General features: G+C 51.6%; 2 protein-coding genes across 3 annotated transcripts in view; one reads left to right on the top strand and one right to left on the bottom strand.

Annotated features, from left to right (window-relative positions):
* Positions 1-17413, bottom strand: part of SVOP (SV2 related protein) — a 243850-nt gene that overhangs the window by 210080 nt on the left and 16357 nt on the right. The window lies entirely within an intron of this gene.
* Positions 102-14039, top strand: MVK (mevalonate kinase). 2 transcript variants are annotated; one of them, XM_075515770.1, is made up of 10 exons: positions 102-258; positions 360-507; positions 1573-1720; positions 2998-3153; positions 6024-6127; positions 7191-7236; positions 8018-8108; positions 8568-8684; positions 11870-12023; positions 12368-14039. In XM_075515770.1, exons 1-10 carry the CDS (start codon positions 181-183, stop codon positions 12517-12519), a joined length of 1194 nt encoding a protein of 397 aa, XP_075371885.1. In that variant the 5' UTR covers positions 102-180; the 3' UTR covers positions 12520-14039. The 2 variants fall into 2 exon arrangements, with proteins under 2 accessions (XP_075371885.1, XP_075371884.1); XM_075515769.1 differs by having other exon boundaries at positions 7922-8108.

Raw genomic sequence — 17413 nt, 5'->3', positions numbered from 1 at the left:
TCCGATTGGCCTTCCTGAAGTCCCGCCCCCAGGAGGATCCTGGCTATTGGCTTGAGAGCAAGGAGGGCGGGGCAGGGCGCGGTTCCTATTGGTGAGCGGCGCTGTCAGTCCGCGCGATTGGAGTTGGGCAGCTTGGGCGGCGGTGCGCGCCTCCTGAGAGGCCGGGTCCTGCTGCGGGAGATGTGGGAGCGGAGCCTGGTGCTGTCCGCCCCGGGGAAGGTGATCCTCCACGGGGAGCACGCCGTGGTGCACGGCAAGGTAAGGGGCCTGCCGCCGCCGGGAGCTCCTGGAGCTCCGGCCCGCCTCACCTCGCCTCACCTCACCTCACTTCACTTCACGCCGGTTCTCCTCGCCCGCAGGTGGCCTTGGCCGTGGCGCTGGACCTGAGGACCTTCCTCCGCCTGCGGCCCTGCACTGAGGGCAGGGTGTGCATCCGCCTGCCGGGCGTCGGCGTCGTGAGGAGCTGGGACACCTCCTGCCTCCAGGCCCTGCGGAGGGGGTTTGCAGGCAAGCACTGGGAGGAGGAAGCCACTGCCCGTGCATCGTGTGGGGCTGTCAGCCCTGCTCGGTGCCTTCTGCCCGGTGACTGTGCTGGGACCCCCGCGGGGTTATTTGTTCCCCCTGTAGAGTGTTGCTGGGCTTTGTCATCTGTGACCACGCTCAGTGCGTGCTTAACTAATGTGTCCCTGCACAGCCCCAGCTCAGGCACACGCACTCCCTCTGTGTGCTTCTTGTACCTATCTGATGCTCTGGTATCGCGAGTGGCCCTTGCTGTGGCTGTGTCCTCCTGTTTCAGGTTCCCAGGGCCTTATTCTAGTGCTGCTGCTGCTCAGGTGGTGTTGTAATGCATACAGAAGCCAGCCAGGGACCACATCCAAGTGTATTACTAATGGGGGGCCAAAAAGGAGTCTCTCTGAAGCTGGTCTGAGTTGAGAGCTCTTGGGGAAGGCAGGGGTACGGGGCCTGTTTTCCTGCGTCTCTGCCCCATGCCAGCCCTCACTGGAATTTCTGCAGCATCTTGTACTGGCTGGAGCTCCTGACTGGTGGTTGTGCCATTTCCCTCCGGAGGACCTGGCATTAAGTCCTGTGATCGCCATCAGCACTGTTTGCTTAGCAGAAGGCAGAACAAAGTCTGCCGAGTCAAAGCATTGGTAACCTCTCTCAGCAGTGACCAAAAGTTCTCTTACTCTGATGCCTGCTCCTGGCCATTTGGAGTCCAGACTCGTGTGAAGCGCATCGGAATATCCACGTTCTTTAATAAAGACTTTGTGACTTGCCAAGTTCTACATAGAGATGGATGGGTGCACTGGCAAGTGTAGGCAAGGAGACAGTTGCTGTAATACAATGCAGGTGTGGGGTGTAGAAATGCTGGGTTTTCAGAGTGGCTGGTAGAGATTTTGTTTTTATTTTATCATGAATCCTCAGGTAGAAAGTTTGTAGGTGAAATCTGAAATTGGCTCAGTCTGTTTCTGCCTACTATAACAGGAGGTGTTGTTCTTGCAAATACTGCTTTCAAGTTTAACAATTCCCTGGTCTCTAAGTGTTTAAATTCTCCCCTGCTTGCTTCCTTAGCTGACTTTGATGAATCTAAGTCCCCCAGCGTAGAACAGCTGGATACACTGAAAGAGTTTGCTGGAATCGCTGCCGGAGCCTCAGCTCCCGAGAGCCTTGCTACTCTTGCCTTTCTGTATATGTGCCTGGCTATTTCGGCTAAGTATGGGTAAGGCTATCTTCCTGCCCTAAAATAAACATGCTGTCTTGAGTGTTGTTCACCGTTAATTGCTTCTATAAGGACACAGGAAGAAACCATATCTTTGAGGCAAAATAAGAAATTACAAGGAATCTCACTTCATTTAGGTTCTGAGCACCTCAGGAGACACTCTTCAGAGCTGAGCTGTTTGGTGGGTGGGGTGCTCCAAACAGGTGGGCTGGTAATCATCTGCTCTCATTTAGGCATCTAGCTTTGAGGTGCTTAAGTCAGAGCAGTTCATCCCACCCTTCCTGCACAGTCAACAGCAGCAGAGACAGACATCCCTCCCTCCAGCAGGCAGCTCATTTCATCCTGGCTTAGGTTAGAAAAACTGCTACAGAAATGAGCTGTGAATTCATTGTCTGAGCTAAGTCTGATCCCTCTTGTGGGCTGAATCTCCCTAAAAATATGAGAACTTGGGGTAACCGCAGCTCAGGGCTGTTCCAGTTTCTGAACTTGACCAACACTGCTGATGATATCAGTGTAAGTTACTGGACAGGTAACTTGTTCAGGGCAATGTCTGATGCAGCACTGCTTGCTGTTTTAAACCAAGTCAGAACCTGACTTCAATATTCATAGCAAAGGAATCAAAGGTTAAAGAATTATGATGTGTAGCTGCATCGTGTTTTGCTTTGCAGTCTCCGAGTTGCTTGGTGATAGCGCTGGGGCTGTCATCAGCCTGCTCTGAAACCATCAGTTCGTAGTTCATGTCACTCACCAGCCAGTGAAAAGCTCCTGGGTTTGATGTTAGGGTCTGTAACACAATCCGGACATGTTCAGTGGAGAAAAGGGGCATGTGGGCACAGATATGTGCGTATTTCATCTTCCCCGTCAGCTTGTGGCTCCAGTGGGATGTAACTATGCAGTTATGGATTTGGGATATTTAGGATTTATTTAGAAATATGTTTAAAACCATGTTTACAATAATCTTTGAAGGGTGTCTTTATGGCGCTACTCAAGTATTTAGTTACTAAGTGCCCCTGCTAGCAGCTTGACAAGCTGTGCTAATCATAGATCCAATTCAGCAAGGCTTTGTTCTAGTACAATGGCTTAGCAAGGCTACTCAGCTGTGCTAACTGAGCACTCATGAAGCCCGTGTGTGTCAATGCGTATGCATGTGCTGATGTTGCCAGTTTTCAACCAGCTTTTCCTGTGATCAGTCCTAATTGGCATCTTTTGCCTTTGAAATGTTGTCTCAAGATGGAATTCAAGGTCCTTGTGTTACATCCTGTGTGTTTGTGTTTCAGAGATGTTCCGAGTGTGGACATACTGGTGTGGTCTGAGCTGCCCACAGGAGCTGGGCTGGGTTCAAGTGCCGCCTATGCCGTTTGCTTGGCAGCAGCCCTGCTGACGGCGTGCGGAGCCATCTTGTGCCCTCTGAAGGAGGGAGAATCCACAGCCAGGTAATGCATCTGGGAAGCCTCCCTGCTTTGGATGCACGGCCCAGGGCAGCTCTGCTCTCTGTGCCCCATCTTTCCTTTTACCTGCACAGATTCTGGCACTGGAACCTCTCTTGGTCTCTCTGGCCAATTCCTGGGCTATGGCTGTGGCCGCAGCAGTGGCACCCTGAGCCCAGCTCCTTTCCCTCCCTCTCCTGTTGCTGCCCTGTGTTTCCAGCAGCAGAGACGTGCCCTGTCCCAGGGCTCTGATCACGTGTTTACAATTCACTTCTCCTGATAAAAGCAACTGGATGCAGAGACTTGGTAAAACTTGTACCATTTCCCTTGTCTATTGTAAGGTATACGTACTAAAAAAAACCCGCTTTATTTTGCTAAGCAAATAAAACACACACTTTAATGTGGTGAATTCTTTTTAACCTCTTTCCTCTCTGCCCCTGAGCATCTTCCAGGTTTTGCTTTGAGTCCTCAAGGAGCTGAGGATCCTTTCTGGGTTTTCTGCATTTTCACATGAATTTTTTTTCTGCATGTGGTACATTTCCTTCTGATCTCCTGCCTGAGTTTCCCCTTTATCCGTGGCTGGTGAAAGGGCGTTTCTTTCCTTCTGCCCTTGGGTTGCTTTCCCTTGGAGTTCAGTCTTGAAAAACTGGTCTGCTCTGCTGTGTGTCTGAGGAGGCTCTGTTTAAAGATGCATATTGCAGCTGGAGTGGCAGAACCCTCTATTGTTTGTTCGGTGCCAGGTGCAACCTTTTATGGTTGGCTTCTGTGGATCTTGTGTGGGACTGAAAGTAAGACAGTGAGAGGGGGTGACTGTGTTCTGCTTCAAAAACAGAGTTTGCAGCCTGACCCAGAAACACGTTCCTAGAGCAGAGCAGTTTGTATGCTGTGCTCAGGCAAATCTCCTAAATAGTCAGACGGCATGAGAAATGAAAGGCCAATTCCAAAGCAGGCAGTGAGCAGCGAGGATGTCTTCATTCCCTGCTCACATGTCTTAGCTTCAGCTTGAATACAGCGTAATTTTTTTCTTCCAGCTGGCATGCAGAGGGGTAAGTGAGAGATGGGGGTGTCAGACTTCAGAAGGTTTTTGCTTAACGTTGCAAGAAAAGAACAGCGTGATATAATGACTCCTGTGTAAAGAAGAATCGCAGCCTCTCAAAGAGGATTAAAAACAAGTGGTTTACAGCAAACTGCGCTTCTATTTTGAGTAGCGGTGGTGTGAGCTGTTTTCCTGAATGCTTCACAGATTAAATATTGGCAAGTGAAATGAAAGGTGTGTGGAGATGGATAAAGACATTCAGCTGAGGCTCAGGGAAGCAGGGAGTTGAAGGAAGCAGCTTCCAGATAGCAGGTGGCTCTCAGAATTTCTGCCTTGCCTTAGCAGTAGCCAGTGACCATTCTTGTTATTTCATGTAAGACTGTGTGATGCTTCTCCAAAATCCATGTTTGTGCCTCTGCTCCATCATGTAATACCTGTTCTGGGCCCCATATTCTAAAAACCTGTCGAATGCACGTTCTTGCTGCACCAAACATGAGCTCTGATCTCTGCAGAGCATCACTGATGCTGGGATATCTGATACCACTGTGCATTAGGCCATTTGAACAGTGGCTTGGGATGTGTGCTGTGTGTCTGTACTGCAGAGCAGGCAGCGCTGTGTTCCAGGGGAGGGTCAGAGATGTGTATTTGTGTGCCTGTGTGAGTCTAAGTGTGTTACAGCAGGGTGCAGGAGGGCTAGCTGGCTCCCTGTGGGTGTCAAGCTTCCCTTGGGGTGCCGGGGTTTGAGATAGTCCTTCAAATAGACTGGTGAGTTCGAAGGTGGTCGTGTTGGTGCATGCCTTGCAGAAGCAGGCCCAGAGCAGTGGGGTTTTGAGAGGTGCTGGGGGAGAAATCTCTGTGGTGGAATTGTGGTGAAGTTGCAGCTAGCAATTGCTTTGTAACTGGCAGCTTTACGTTTGCTTTTTGTATTGCTACAGCCCATTAATTAGTATGTTCAGTCAGGGGCCTTGATCCTTGCTGAGTCTGACCCAGCATCAAACTCTTTGCCAGCATTTAAACTCTCAAAGCACTTACCAATTTATGTGACTGCTTTTAAGACAACGGAAAGACCTGGTTTTGTGTTTTTAGCATAACACCTTCTGGATCTGCATTTGGTTCCCTTCTGTGCTCTAAGTGCCAACACCCAGTGCAGCTTGAAGTGTTAGGAGTTAATCCCTAAAAATCAAAGCCTTTGCTGGAGATAGTAAATCAGTTCTAACTACACCTTTTGACCCAGTTTGTGAGGCTTCTGCAGCTGAGCAGCTGGCAATTAGAGGCTGAAGTTGCATGTGTGAAATGCAACTTTTACAATTCTCTTCTCACATCATGCCTTCTGTGTCTGTAAGTACACCGTCCTGCCTGTTGGTGAGCAGGATCTCTGGCCAAGATGTGTGGTAACACGCAGTGTCGGGGAGGCGGGGATAGGTCTAGAATTGCATTCAGTTAAATTTGATCTTCACTAGGCCAGGGCTGGGATCTTCTTCCTGAATCTGCTCCCTCCCTTGCCGCTGCCCTGCAGCAGGAGCACTGGGTAGCAGTTGTGCCCTTCGTGCTGTCTCTGTCTGTGGAGCAATGCCAGTTCCCCTCATGGGGCTGGATGTGTTCTACGTGCTGCCATGCAGGAAAGTGCCGACTGCAGTTAGGCGCTGTAAACAGCGATGCCCGCTCTCTGCTGAAAGAGTGCAGTGCACAGAGGGAATTTGCAGTGCTGGGGCTTCCCACAGCAACTGGGTGCCTTGTATAGTTCCTGCTGCTTTTGTATCTCCTGTGGAACTCTGGTGCTTCTGTCTGTCACTCTGTGCTGGTTTCGGTTGTGTATTGGAGTCATTTTTTTGCCTTTCAGGTGGACAGAAGAAGAGCTGACTTTGATTAACAGCTGGGCCTTCCAGGGGGAGCAGGTGATCCATGGCAATCCCTCGGGTGTGGATAATGCTGTTGGTACCTGGGGTACGTGTATGTGTGTGCTGCTCCCCAGCACTGAACATGGGTGCTGAGGAGAGGTTGATGGGGTGGCAGGCCAGCAGCCACGTTTCTGTTCTCCACTGCAGTGTGCATCAGCTGTGGGAAAGTGGTGAGCAGATGCCACAAGTTGCATTTCTCCAAACAATAAGGCTTGGTTGGGGTTGCTGCAGAGACACTGGATCAGCAGGTTGCCTCACTGCACTGAGGTCCAGCAAAGGGACCAGAAACTCCAAAATTCAGGCCCCTGTTTTGACCCGAGTAGGGGGAATCCTTCCCTGTCTTGGTTCGTCCCATCTGTAAGCTGGGACTGGAGCCAGCTGGGCTGTTGGGGACTGGCTGCAGTAACACCAGAGATCTGTGTCCCCCAGGCAAGTGCTGTGGGGCAGAGACCCTGCTGCAAATAAGTGAAATTTAAACATTCTGGCATGAACAAAGAAACCTAATCCTGTCCCAAGGATAATGCAGTAGAAAATGCAGTTGGACAGCTGTCATTTAGTTTCAATTAGCAGAGACTTCCAAGTGTTTTGGAAGTGTCCTTGGAGACTTTTAATAATCTTTCTAATGAGACCTAATCACAATGCCTCTGTAAAAGTAGGAGCCAAGTGAGACATTCCTTCTGGACAATGAAATTCCATGCTGAAGGATGGCTGCTGACATGAGTGCACATGTTCAGTCCAGTTTGAAACCTGCAGGCTTGGCTGTGCCCCAGGGAATCACTGCTTGATTTTTTTTTTTTTTTTTTTTGGTAAAGACCTAATGCTGGCCAAACTCTTTGCCTTTTAAAAAGTATTTGATGTGATCCCAAAGTAGAGGAGAGCAAAGGGAAAGGCATTGGGTTAACTACGTCCGGCCAGACCCTCTCATTAAGTCAGCAGGGTTAGGCAGATTCATGCTGTCTGAGAACATGGTTCATTTAGCTGGTGTTTCTTGCAATTACTGTCATATGCTCTGGGTAAGGTTCCAAAGATGAAAGACCTTCTGTCTCTTACGACACTGTGTTATCTTTCAGCTCGCTGTGTACTGAGACAATGCATGTATTTTACTTTAGGTGGAGCCCTGAGATACCAATCAGGAAAAATCACACCATTAAAGAGGTAATATTCGAGTTTAAAAATAACACTTACATACGGTGGGTGGAATATGTCAAAGAGGCATTGGGTGGATCTCATAGGGTATGAGATTGATGGGAGATTGCTAACAGCATGGCGGAAGAGTTTTGTAGCCAGATTTTGCCGTGGGTGTGCTTGAGTGTTGTCTTGGTTTGGGGTGGATGGGAACAATGAAATGTTTGGTCATTATCTGACATTAGATGAACACAGCACAGAGGATCAATATTAATTTCATGGCATTATGGGCAGCAGGAACGGATCTGCTCCTGGCAGCAAATGACATTGCGGGGAGGGGGAACTTTTTGCTTACCTGGTGGTAGGACTGTGTGAAAACCAAGCTGCAGAGACAAATCCAGGTCCTGCATGTTCCCTCTGCCTCCTGCCAGTGAAGTATAATCTGACTCCATTAAAATCTTTCGCAGTGCATGAAATTGCTCTATTAGCAGTTAATGGCTACTGCTGGCTAGTCTCGCAGATAGTATTTCAAAGGAAAAATTTTGCTTGAAAAACGTGGATTTCAGTAAATATGTTGCAGTCCTATTTATAGCACTAGTACCGTTGTTCCTTGTATCTAAGAGGAACAAGCCTGAACCCAGCCAGCACTTAAGCACCTGCTTAACTTTTTTAAAACTAATGGGACTCCTTAATCTTGGGTGTCTTGCTCAAATAGGCCTTTTGAGGCAGAAGAAATTGTAGCTGTCTGGGCCTTGGGAGCTGCTGGGGGACTGAAGGAGAGAGGCAAGGAGATGTCTCTTGTTGCTTCCAGGGTGCCGACGCTGAGGATCTTGCTGACCAACACAAAAGTCCCTCGAAGCACCAAGGTCCTGGTGGCTGGTGTCAAAGAGAAGATCCTGAAGGTGCAGCACGTGCATGGTCGCAGGGGTGGAGATGTGTGCTGGGGCAGGGTGGGGAGATAACCCTCACGAGCTCAGATCTCCTCATGTGGGACTGCAGGTCTCACGGGGGTCTCTTGGGAGATCCCTCCTCTGGTCACTCCATTCCTGCCTGCTGCTAGCTAACACCCAGCTGCCCTGGGAATGGGGGTTCAGCTCGCCTCCTTCCTCTCTCCAGCGCTAACAGGGCTCGCCACAGAAATCACCAGTTCCTTCCTCTGGCCTGTTCCCTCTCTTCCTCCAGTTTCTGCAGGTGGGAGCAACTTACCATTGCCCTGCTCTGCAGGGGGGGTTTCTATGAATGAATAGGCCCAAGTGGGGTGAGGAATTGTCCAGCTCCAAGAGACTGGGGTCAGTTTTATCACAATGGTATTGGAAGACTAGCGAGCAGTCTTCTCATATCTTGCCTCCCCCGCTTCTCAGTTCCCTGCTATAATGAACCCGGTGCTGGACTCTATCGATGCAATTTCTCAGGAGTGCCAAAGTGTTCTGGAAGCGATGCCTGCAAATCCATCACCAGAGTATTACCCTGTGCTGGAGGTAAGGGGCTTGTTCGCCAGTATTTTTAGACACTGTTACTGTTGAACATCAAAATGTCATTTAAAGAACATTAGGTCTAGGAAAAAATTTGATAGCAGGAAATGTTCAGTTCCGAGTGAAACCATGGTCTGTGTGCGCTGCTTTTAATGCTGTTCCTGGAGCCAAGGGACAGAAAATGCTGCTGATGTCTCTCCACAGCAGTGCACAGGGAGGGGGGGAGCGGGCCTGGTGCTTTGTGGACCTGTAGCTCTGGAGGTTTTGTTTCCCTTTGCTAAGAAACATGGAGTGAGTTCAGGCCGAGATGCTGCCTCCCTCCGCCGCGGGCCAGCCCTGCTCATTCTGGCAGTCGCTGCCTGTGAAACAACTGCTTTGTCATTGCCAAGGCTGGAGTGAAGAGCAGAGAGCCCAGCAGCCACTGGTTTGTGATGGACTGGTTACGAGCCAGCTCCCATTGCTCTGCGTTCATCCTGGCTCCAGAGAATAACAGAGTTGTGCCCAGAGCTGACCTGACATTGATGCATGAGGTGCATACAAAGATCTGTGTTTGTCTTGGCTTTGTTCAGAGTAGGAGAGGCTGCTGTGGTGGGGGGAAAACACGCTTCCAAGTGGAAGAAGTTTTCTGCAGTGCTGAGAGCAATGTAATACTGATTCACACAACCGTGGGGTAAGGATGTGTGGCAGTGTCCCAGCTGAGGCAAACCTGGCCTGGCCCTGGGTGCCAAGTGACTTGGATGGTCAAGAACCATTTGGTACCAGCGGTGCAGTTCCTTGTTGGCATCTGGATCAGTTTTCCTGTGAGGACCTCTACTTGTCCTCGCTCTCGCTGGTAGGTTGTCCCCTCCACAACCATGAGTGTGCTCGGGAGGTGCAGGAGAGGGCTCTGGCTCGGGTGGGGCAGAGAGCTGCTGTCCCAGCTCGACCTGTGGCAGCGGTGTAGGGCCATTCTGTTAGCAGATGGTTGGTGCAGCCTTCTCCTCTTTGCTTCAGGCTGTTGCACCTCGCTGCATGTGGGTGAGCTGCTGCTCGGACTGCAGCAAACACAGGAGGGTCTCCCCTGAGATTCATAGCAAAGTCCTTCTGCTCCCTTTGCACCAAGAGGGTGGTGGGTTTGTGCACCCATCAGGGTGGGCTGCCTAATGAGGGCTGAGGTGGCATCAGCTGGGGGAGATGTGGAGTCTGTTTGCAGCGCAACTTCAGACAGCTCCTCTCCACCTTAATGCATTATTGCTCAGACTGTTGGAAGTATTGGGAGATGGGGAAGAGGAGGGCTAATTTGGAGTGTGCTTTGAGATCCTCACATTAAAGATGCCAAATCAGCCTTGTATACAATGCCCAGGAAGCAGCACTGCAGTGAGCAGGTTTCTGTCCTGAATCTGTTGTTTTGTCTTGTGCTTGAATTGCCCACGGAGGCACAGTTGATTATATGCAGCAGATATATATATATATATATATATATATTTGGCTGTTTCTGAAATGTGCAGTTCTGGACAGCATTGTATTTGAACCATCGAACTAGTCTACTGTGTCATAAGCTGTCATCCGATTCCTGGCAGATTTTGGATCGGGAGATGACAGGTGTCTTGGATCATCATAGACAGTGCTGTGCCCTCACTCAGGCATATAAAGAGGCCTCTAGATGGACGTCTGTCCAACCCAGCACAGAACTTGCGATATATGTGCTCTGCATGCGACTGGCTAATTCATCTCCTCGCATTTGTTTAAATGCAGTACAGAAATGCTCTGGAGCGGGGGAGAGGGATTATTTCTGCATCGTCCCCTCCTGTGTGGTGTTGGCAGGAGACCCGGGCAGAGCTGAGGGAGGGTGATGTGACTGACACCTGCCATGCTGCAGCGTGGCTCCTGCCGCTCCCTGTGCGCAACGTCCCTCCCGGCTCACCGTGAGCCGCAGGCAGGGAAGTGCTTGGTGGCACTGGCTGGAGGAGGGAGCACAGTGCTCCTGTTAGGGAGTCTCTCTGGGACTGGTCCTGTCTCAGCTGGCTCCCTGCTCCTGACACCCTCTGGGACAGCGAGGGGAACAGCCGCCACACACCAGGGAGATGACTGAGTCGTGGTGTCAGAGCAGCATTGTTGAGAATGAGCTTCTTCCACTGATGGTGCTTATGAGCTGGGAGGGCACTGTGGTCCTTGGGGACCTGGTGTCAGTTCCTGGCCCTGCTCCAGGCTTGCTCTGAGTGCAGGCCAAGCCCTTCCCTCTGTTCCTTAACTCCTCACCTGTAGTACTGGGAGGAGAGAAGCTGTAACGCCCATCTCTGTGTGTCGCTGTCCATCACGTGGGCCATTTGGACTTTGCTGCCGTGGCAGCTTTCTCCAGGAGCACCAGGGTTTGTGGCTGGCTGGGACGGCGTGGCAGAGATGCACTTGCAGCTCACCAGAGCTGGGCAGCTCTGCTTGGAGGGCAGCTTTGCTTGGAGAGTGGCTTGCGATGCTCTCCCCTGAAGGGAGGACCCTCTTGACCCCACTTGAGCTGGGTGCCAGATTCCCAGCGTGGTGCTGGTGAGAGGCCCCTTGGCTCACAGCCCAGGCCCTGCCCATGAGGAGGGAGAAGTGCTGCACAATGCAAACAAGGGGAGGTAACTCCATGTCGCCTCTCCAGCAATGCCGTTTTGGATTTGGCTGTGTCAGAAGTCCCCTGGATTTAGTTATGCTGGATGGATTGCAGAGCAGGGCAGGGTGACAGCCAGGAATGAGAGATGCTGGCTTAGTGCCCTTCCCACGGCCAGCAAGGGGGCTTGCACAGTCTCCTGCTCAACACTTGTGTGACAGGGGAGAGGTGAAGCAGTCAGGAGGCATTGGGGAGTTCTGATTTAGTGCCTGAAATAAATACCTGCTGGCAGCTTGAGATGATCAGGATTTTCTCTGTCCTCCCTGAGCAAGGAGGTCCAGAAGCTGTCGTACCACTGTCACTGTGGTAGGCAGCAGCAGCACAAATCATGAGGGGGATGAGGACAGACGAGCAGCCCAGGGCTCAGACCCTGACCTCAACCTTGCTGCCCAGTGCTGCTGGGCCCTGAGATGCGCTGGTGGCCGAACTCTCAGCACAAATGAGATGGCCCCGTGGGGAGGTGGCTGGGGAGGGAGCCACAGCTGTGAAGAGCCTTTTCACAGCTCTTCTCATGTGCTCTTCTCCATGCATGCTCTTCTCATGTGTGTGCGGTTGCTTTTAGGAACTCTTTGATATAAACCAACACCACTTAAACGTGATCGGAGTTGGCCATCCCTCCCTGGACAGGCTGTGCCGGGTGACGGCGTCCCACGGCCTGCATAGCAAGCTGACCGGGGCTGGTGGGGGCGGCTGTGGCATCACCCTGCTGAGACCAGGTCAGTAACCCTCTGCTCGCCCTGGGCATCCTTCCCCTGTTCCATGTGGCCCTGCCAGTGGGGTCGGGTTTGGAAGCAGAGGGATACAATGCTAGCCCTCGCATGGCTGTGGTGGGATGTGAAGCCATGTCACGAGCGTGGGATGGTGTCTAGCAGAGCCGCCTGGCAGTGTGGTTTGCAGTGTTTCATACAGGGGCGATTCAGTGTGTTCATTTATGTGTGTCAGATCTTCAGGGCGTTGGCCCTGTTCCAGGGGCCACGTGTTTAAATGTGCGATGGCCCATTTCGGTGTCCCTGCAGTGGCCTAGCTGACTAACTGGCTGCTCTTGCCTTCCTCTTGGCAGACACCTCCCCGTTGGCCGTGGAAGCAGCCAAGCGAGACTTATGTGCCTGTGGATTTGAATGCTGGGAGACCAATATTGGGGCCCCCGGAGTGACCCTGCACTCGTCCTCATCTTTAAGCGCCGAAGTGCTGCATGCGCTCTCCGAGAGTTAAGCTTCTGCCTCTGGCAGGACTGAGCTCTTGGCACTGTGTCCTTGGAGCGATAGCTGTGCGTGCCCTGACGCCTGGAAACTTCTCTCCTGCTCTCCTGTGTGGCTGTGGGCCTCTAGATGTGGGTGCTGAGCCAATTTTGGGCCTGGTGTCACTGGGAGTGGGGGCTACGATGAGGACCCGGGAGCAACTGCTTGCACTTGGGCTAGGTGCGAGTTTGACCCGGGCTCTCAAAATCCTGTTTTGAATTTACTTACTCAAGTGCTCTGCTAATCCCAAGGGGCAGGAGGAGAGGGTCTTGGCTGGATTCCAGCGTGGATAATGACACTTGCTTGGTTCTGCTGCTTCGGATGCATGTGGTGTATCTTCCCTTCTCCCCTGGCGTCCTGTGAGGGCGGGCAGTGAGGCTGGCAAGGTGGATGTGCAAAGCGCTTTGACATTTTTGGGTGAAAAGCATCTTGGCAGCTCAGGGCTTGACACTCAGGTCTCCATTTTTCCTGGACTGCAATTCACGGTGGAGAGGAAACCTTTAAATACAGCTCTTACCTGGTACTAATTAAGAGTTGGATAATTACAATGAAAGAAACAGCACATTTCTAATGAAATTATCACTGTTCTTACTCTTTCCCATAATCTGTGCCTGGGCTGATAAACAAGGTCCTGTAAGCAGGCTCTGGTTTCTGTTCACATGCTCGAGATCAGGTTTGAACGGCAACTGTCCCCTGCCAGGAGGGTGGCTAAAGGCAAGGAAAGTATTAAAATTTCTACTTGCAGTAGCTGTTCTGGGATCTCTCACACTCAGTCTTAAATGAGCTTGTCCTTGACCCTGCCTGTTGTTGGGGGTGTGAACATGCCACTGCCAGGGCGGGGGGAGACTGAGGGGAGAGGGGGGTCAGTGACAGCAAACACAGGTTTGGTTTAGTTTGAAGTAATTGCTTTTAAGTAGGAAAAAAAACCCAAAACACCCACCTCCTCAAAAGCTGACCATAACTTGCAATTGGCAAACTATAAAACCTTAAATGCATTTAAACTTATTACACAAATGTAAATGCAGCTTTTACTTTTGAAATTTTAATGAGTTGCACCACAGAACTAAAGGGAATTGGCAGGTAAGTGTCTGAAGCCAGAGTATCTTGAAGTAAAGAGCTGACTCTTAGTGGCTGTGGTCTCTTCTGTACCTGCCAAAGAGATTTTATCGTTGTTCTGTTTGTCTGGATTTTTTTTTAAGTGTAGCTCTGTTCAAGAATTGCTTCATTCAAAGCTGAGTAATAAACTGGCAGAGGTGGGGGAGCTTGCCTTCCTCTTCCAGTGCAGAATAAAAAAAATCAACTGCAAGAAGTTGAGATATACCAGCTCTAAAATCCAGGCATCGTGATGACCAGCTTTAGTTCACTGAGCAGATGTAAAACTCTCTGGTTTTAATAAATTGATGTTTTTTTATGTGCAAAGTGTTCTTTGATAATTATGCTAGATACAAAAGGAAAAATGTACCTTACACTGCTTCAATAAAAACAGGTTTCAGATGCTGGGTTTCTACATGTCTAATTACAATTCCAATTTGCATCCAAGAACGGCTTTACACTAATCACAAGTCAGAAAGCCTGATAAATAATTTACCATTTTCTAATACAGTGTAATCAATGTGAGTATCTGGAAGCGTGTTGACTCTGTAACTGCTTAAATGTGTCTGTAGTTTCTCCTGGTTAGCACAAAGAAATGCCAAATTCAGCGTAAAGAACTTCGCTTCAAAACAACATGTCTGGGGCTGATCCTCATTAGCTGCTTCCCTTGGAAGACGGCCTCGCAGTCACGGTACAGGTGCTGGAGGAGTACGGAGGAAAAGAACGGAATAATTTTGATTTGCTGGTTTAAATCATAATTAAAATCCGTGATTTAAATAGACCAACTGACCAACTCAGGTTGGTGTGGGGACCTCCTGAGCTGCCCACGTCCTTCGCTGAACAGCGAAGCGTGTGAATGTGCTGTCCCTGCTTTGGTTTTCATCTCCTAGCCCTGGCAGGGCAATAGCGGGAGACCCGGCACACGTGCTGTGGGATCCTGCAACCTGGGATGCTTTTGCCTGCAAACTTTCAGCCTTCTCTTGCCAGTCTCTGCTTTGTTTGTAGGTGTGATGGAGGCACAGAAGTGACACAGAGAAGGCCGGTGGCTGAGCCCAGCAGCTGACGTGTGAGTGATCTGAATCGTGGTGGGGTGCAGCGTTGCAGCACGCTCGCTGGATGCGAGCTCCCCTTCCCGGGAAGGCTCTGGCCACCTCCAGAGGTTTCCTCCAGCCTCTGCTCGTCCCACTCTGCTCTCTGCCAGAGTGCAGGCGGGCAATGGTCCCAGGCTGAGTTGGGGTTTGTGGCAGCAGCTGCCCCATCTTTGGCACGAGGGGGCAGAGGGTGACCCTGGGCTGGGGTCCGTCAGCCTGCCCCAGGAGCGGCCCTGCTCTGCGCTGCCCCAGGCCCAGGGCAATGCAGGCAGAGGGGCAGCGGGAGTGCCGCTGGGCAGGATGCTGCCCGCCCTGACGACGGGGCTTTGCCAGAGCCCGGCTCTGCCTTCCCTGTGCCGCAGGGACCAGAACTGCCGAAGTCAGCAGCTGGAGCCAGTCCCAATTTGTTAGGAATAAGCACGGATTTCACATCCATCTGCGAGCACAGGAGCGCCCGCTCCCTCCTTTCTGTATTCTCCCTCCCTGGCTCCGTCGGAGCCTCTGCAGCAGCCTCGCTACAAACACCCTGATAACAGGCGGGGGCATTTGGCATGTATCCGACCCCAACTTTTGCGTGGGGATCGCCTTTTTGATTGCACTTCCTGCAGTTCCTTGAGCTTCTCACGCCTGCTTTGCAGCGTGGATGCGGGGGGATGCAGGGGACCCCCTCCCTGCACCTTGGGCAGCCGTGGGCAGCAGGAGCGGCTGCTCCCCCAGGACTGTCCATGCCCTGTGAGGGCACGGTGGGTGCAGAAGGAGGCACAGCCCTGTCTCTCCCTGCAGTTTGCTGCTTTGGGAGCAAAATTGAAGCGCAAATTAAGCCCAGTGAGCGTGTTCTCCCCACGGACTCATCCCCTCCTCTTCCCCGGCCGCGCCACAAACACACAAGTGCTTTCCCGTCTGCGCTGCCCCGTCTGCTCTCTCCGGTCTCGTTTTACGGATGTGCAGCGGAGCAGTGATTGCTGCTGAAGGATTAGCCTGGTAATTTGGCTAATTTTTCTTGAGATTCATTTTTCACATTATGAGCTTTGCAGAAAGACTAACGATCCTGGGTTTGCCTCTAATAGCCAGCGCGGGAATGGGGAGGGGAAGCTGTGCTCCATCCTTTTTAAAAAAAAAAAAAAAAAAAAGAGGCACCGAGGCATCGGGGCGCGTGCTGGCCAGCCAGGCTGGCCTGGGCGAGCGTGGGGCTGTGGTCAGCCTGGCCAGCAGCACCGGGAGAGACGGGGGGGCTTTCCTCTGCTGTGGGACCCGGCGATAGCTGTGGGACACCAGCGTTTCTTGCCAGCAAAAAGGAAAACACTTTGTAAAAAAAAAAACACAAACCTTTCAAAATCTTTATTTTCCTTCACTGCCTGTGGATGCAGCCAGTGCGTGGGGCAGCATGGCCACCGCGGTGTCCGCAGCGAGCGGGCAGTGCTGGGGTCTCTCACCACCCCGGGAGGGCTCCCGTCCACCACCCCACGGGTCTCCCCCCTGACCTGCGACCGCGCCGCTCGCTGCCTGGGGGTCCGGCTGGGTGCTGCCTCTCCCCTGCCAGGCACAGATGGTATTATTTTTTTTCAAATCCGTGTCAGCAGTGGCTTCTTTCTGCTCCGGTGAATAGATGCTGAAGAGGCAGTGACATTATTTGAGATAACAGAGAGAACAGAAAAAGGGTCAGTGAGAGAGAGAGGAAATGTCAGCGCGCAGCCACGGGGGGGGCTGGGGGGTGCTCGGGACCCCCAGGGCTCCCGGCCTCTCCCGGGGTCCCTCCTGGGAACCCCCTGCATGGCTGGCAGGGCTCAGTGCTGTGTGTTGCGTGCTCAGCTCTGTGCAGGGAGCCCGAAGGGCTTGGGGCATCTGGGGGTCCCCCCTGAGGCTGGGGCTGCCCCAGCTGGGTGCTGCCCCGTGTCCCCAGGAGAACCAGGGGCTCCTGGGTGAGCCGGGACCCCCCAGGTGCCACTTCAAGGGCGGTTTGCAGATCTTGCATCTGCCGCTGCAGGGTTCCCCGTGCCCTCTGCCGCCCCGGTGCCAGGGATTTCGGGGCTCCCTCCTTCCCAGGGTCTGGCCGGGGCTCAGCACCGAGCGTGTGGGGTGCCCAGCTGCACCCCGGCGAGGCGAGCACCCGCAGGGAGCCCGTCCCCCCCGTCTCTCCCTTCCCTCTCCCCTCCCGGCACGCTGAAGGTTTTGAAAGTTAAGTATTACCGTCTGCTTTGTTGTTGCCTAACTACGACAGACAAATTGAGAACTAGTTGTCAAAATGTCAGTGCACAACAAATCAACATTCAAAATGAGTCTCAGCGCTATGTGGTGTATAATTAAAAAAAAATCCTTTTTAGAAATTTCAGCAAGCGTTGGCTCTGCTTTATATTTGTCTGTGTGATTAATAAAGGCAGCTAATTTTCAGACTTTAAAAACAGCTAGAAAATAGCTCCTAATTACATATTAGGTTCCAAGCGGCCCCCGCTGAGCGAGGCTGGTATTGGTGGGCCAGAGAATTTGGCAGGGGCTTAATTACATTCTGAGCATCATCTAATTTTAGTTAAATGTAATGTAATCAGCAGCAGATGTCTGAAATAAAATATGAATTATGAATATGATGAAATTTCATTCTTGAATAAAAAAGTAATTTGCTATTTAGTTCATTAAAGTCGCAGAGGTTTATTAGGGAGCAGGTATACGGTGCGGCTGGGTTGTATTAAA

Source organism: Mycteria americana, chromosome 13, assembly GCF_035582795.1.
Source record: "Mycteria americana isolate JAX WOST 10 ecotype Jacksonville Zoo and Gardens chromosome 13, USCA_MyAme_1.0, whole genome shotgun sequence".
Classification (NCBI taxonomy): Eukaryota; Metazoa; Chordata; class Aves; order Ciconiiformes; family Ciconiidae; genus Mycteria; species Mycteria americana.
Note: the sequence above shows the minus strand (reverse complement) of the source record. Positions and strands in the feature narration are given on the sequence as shown.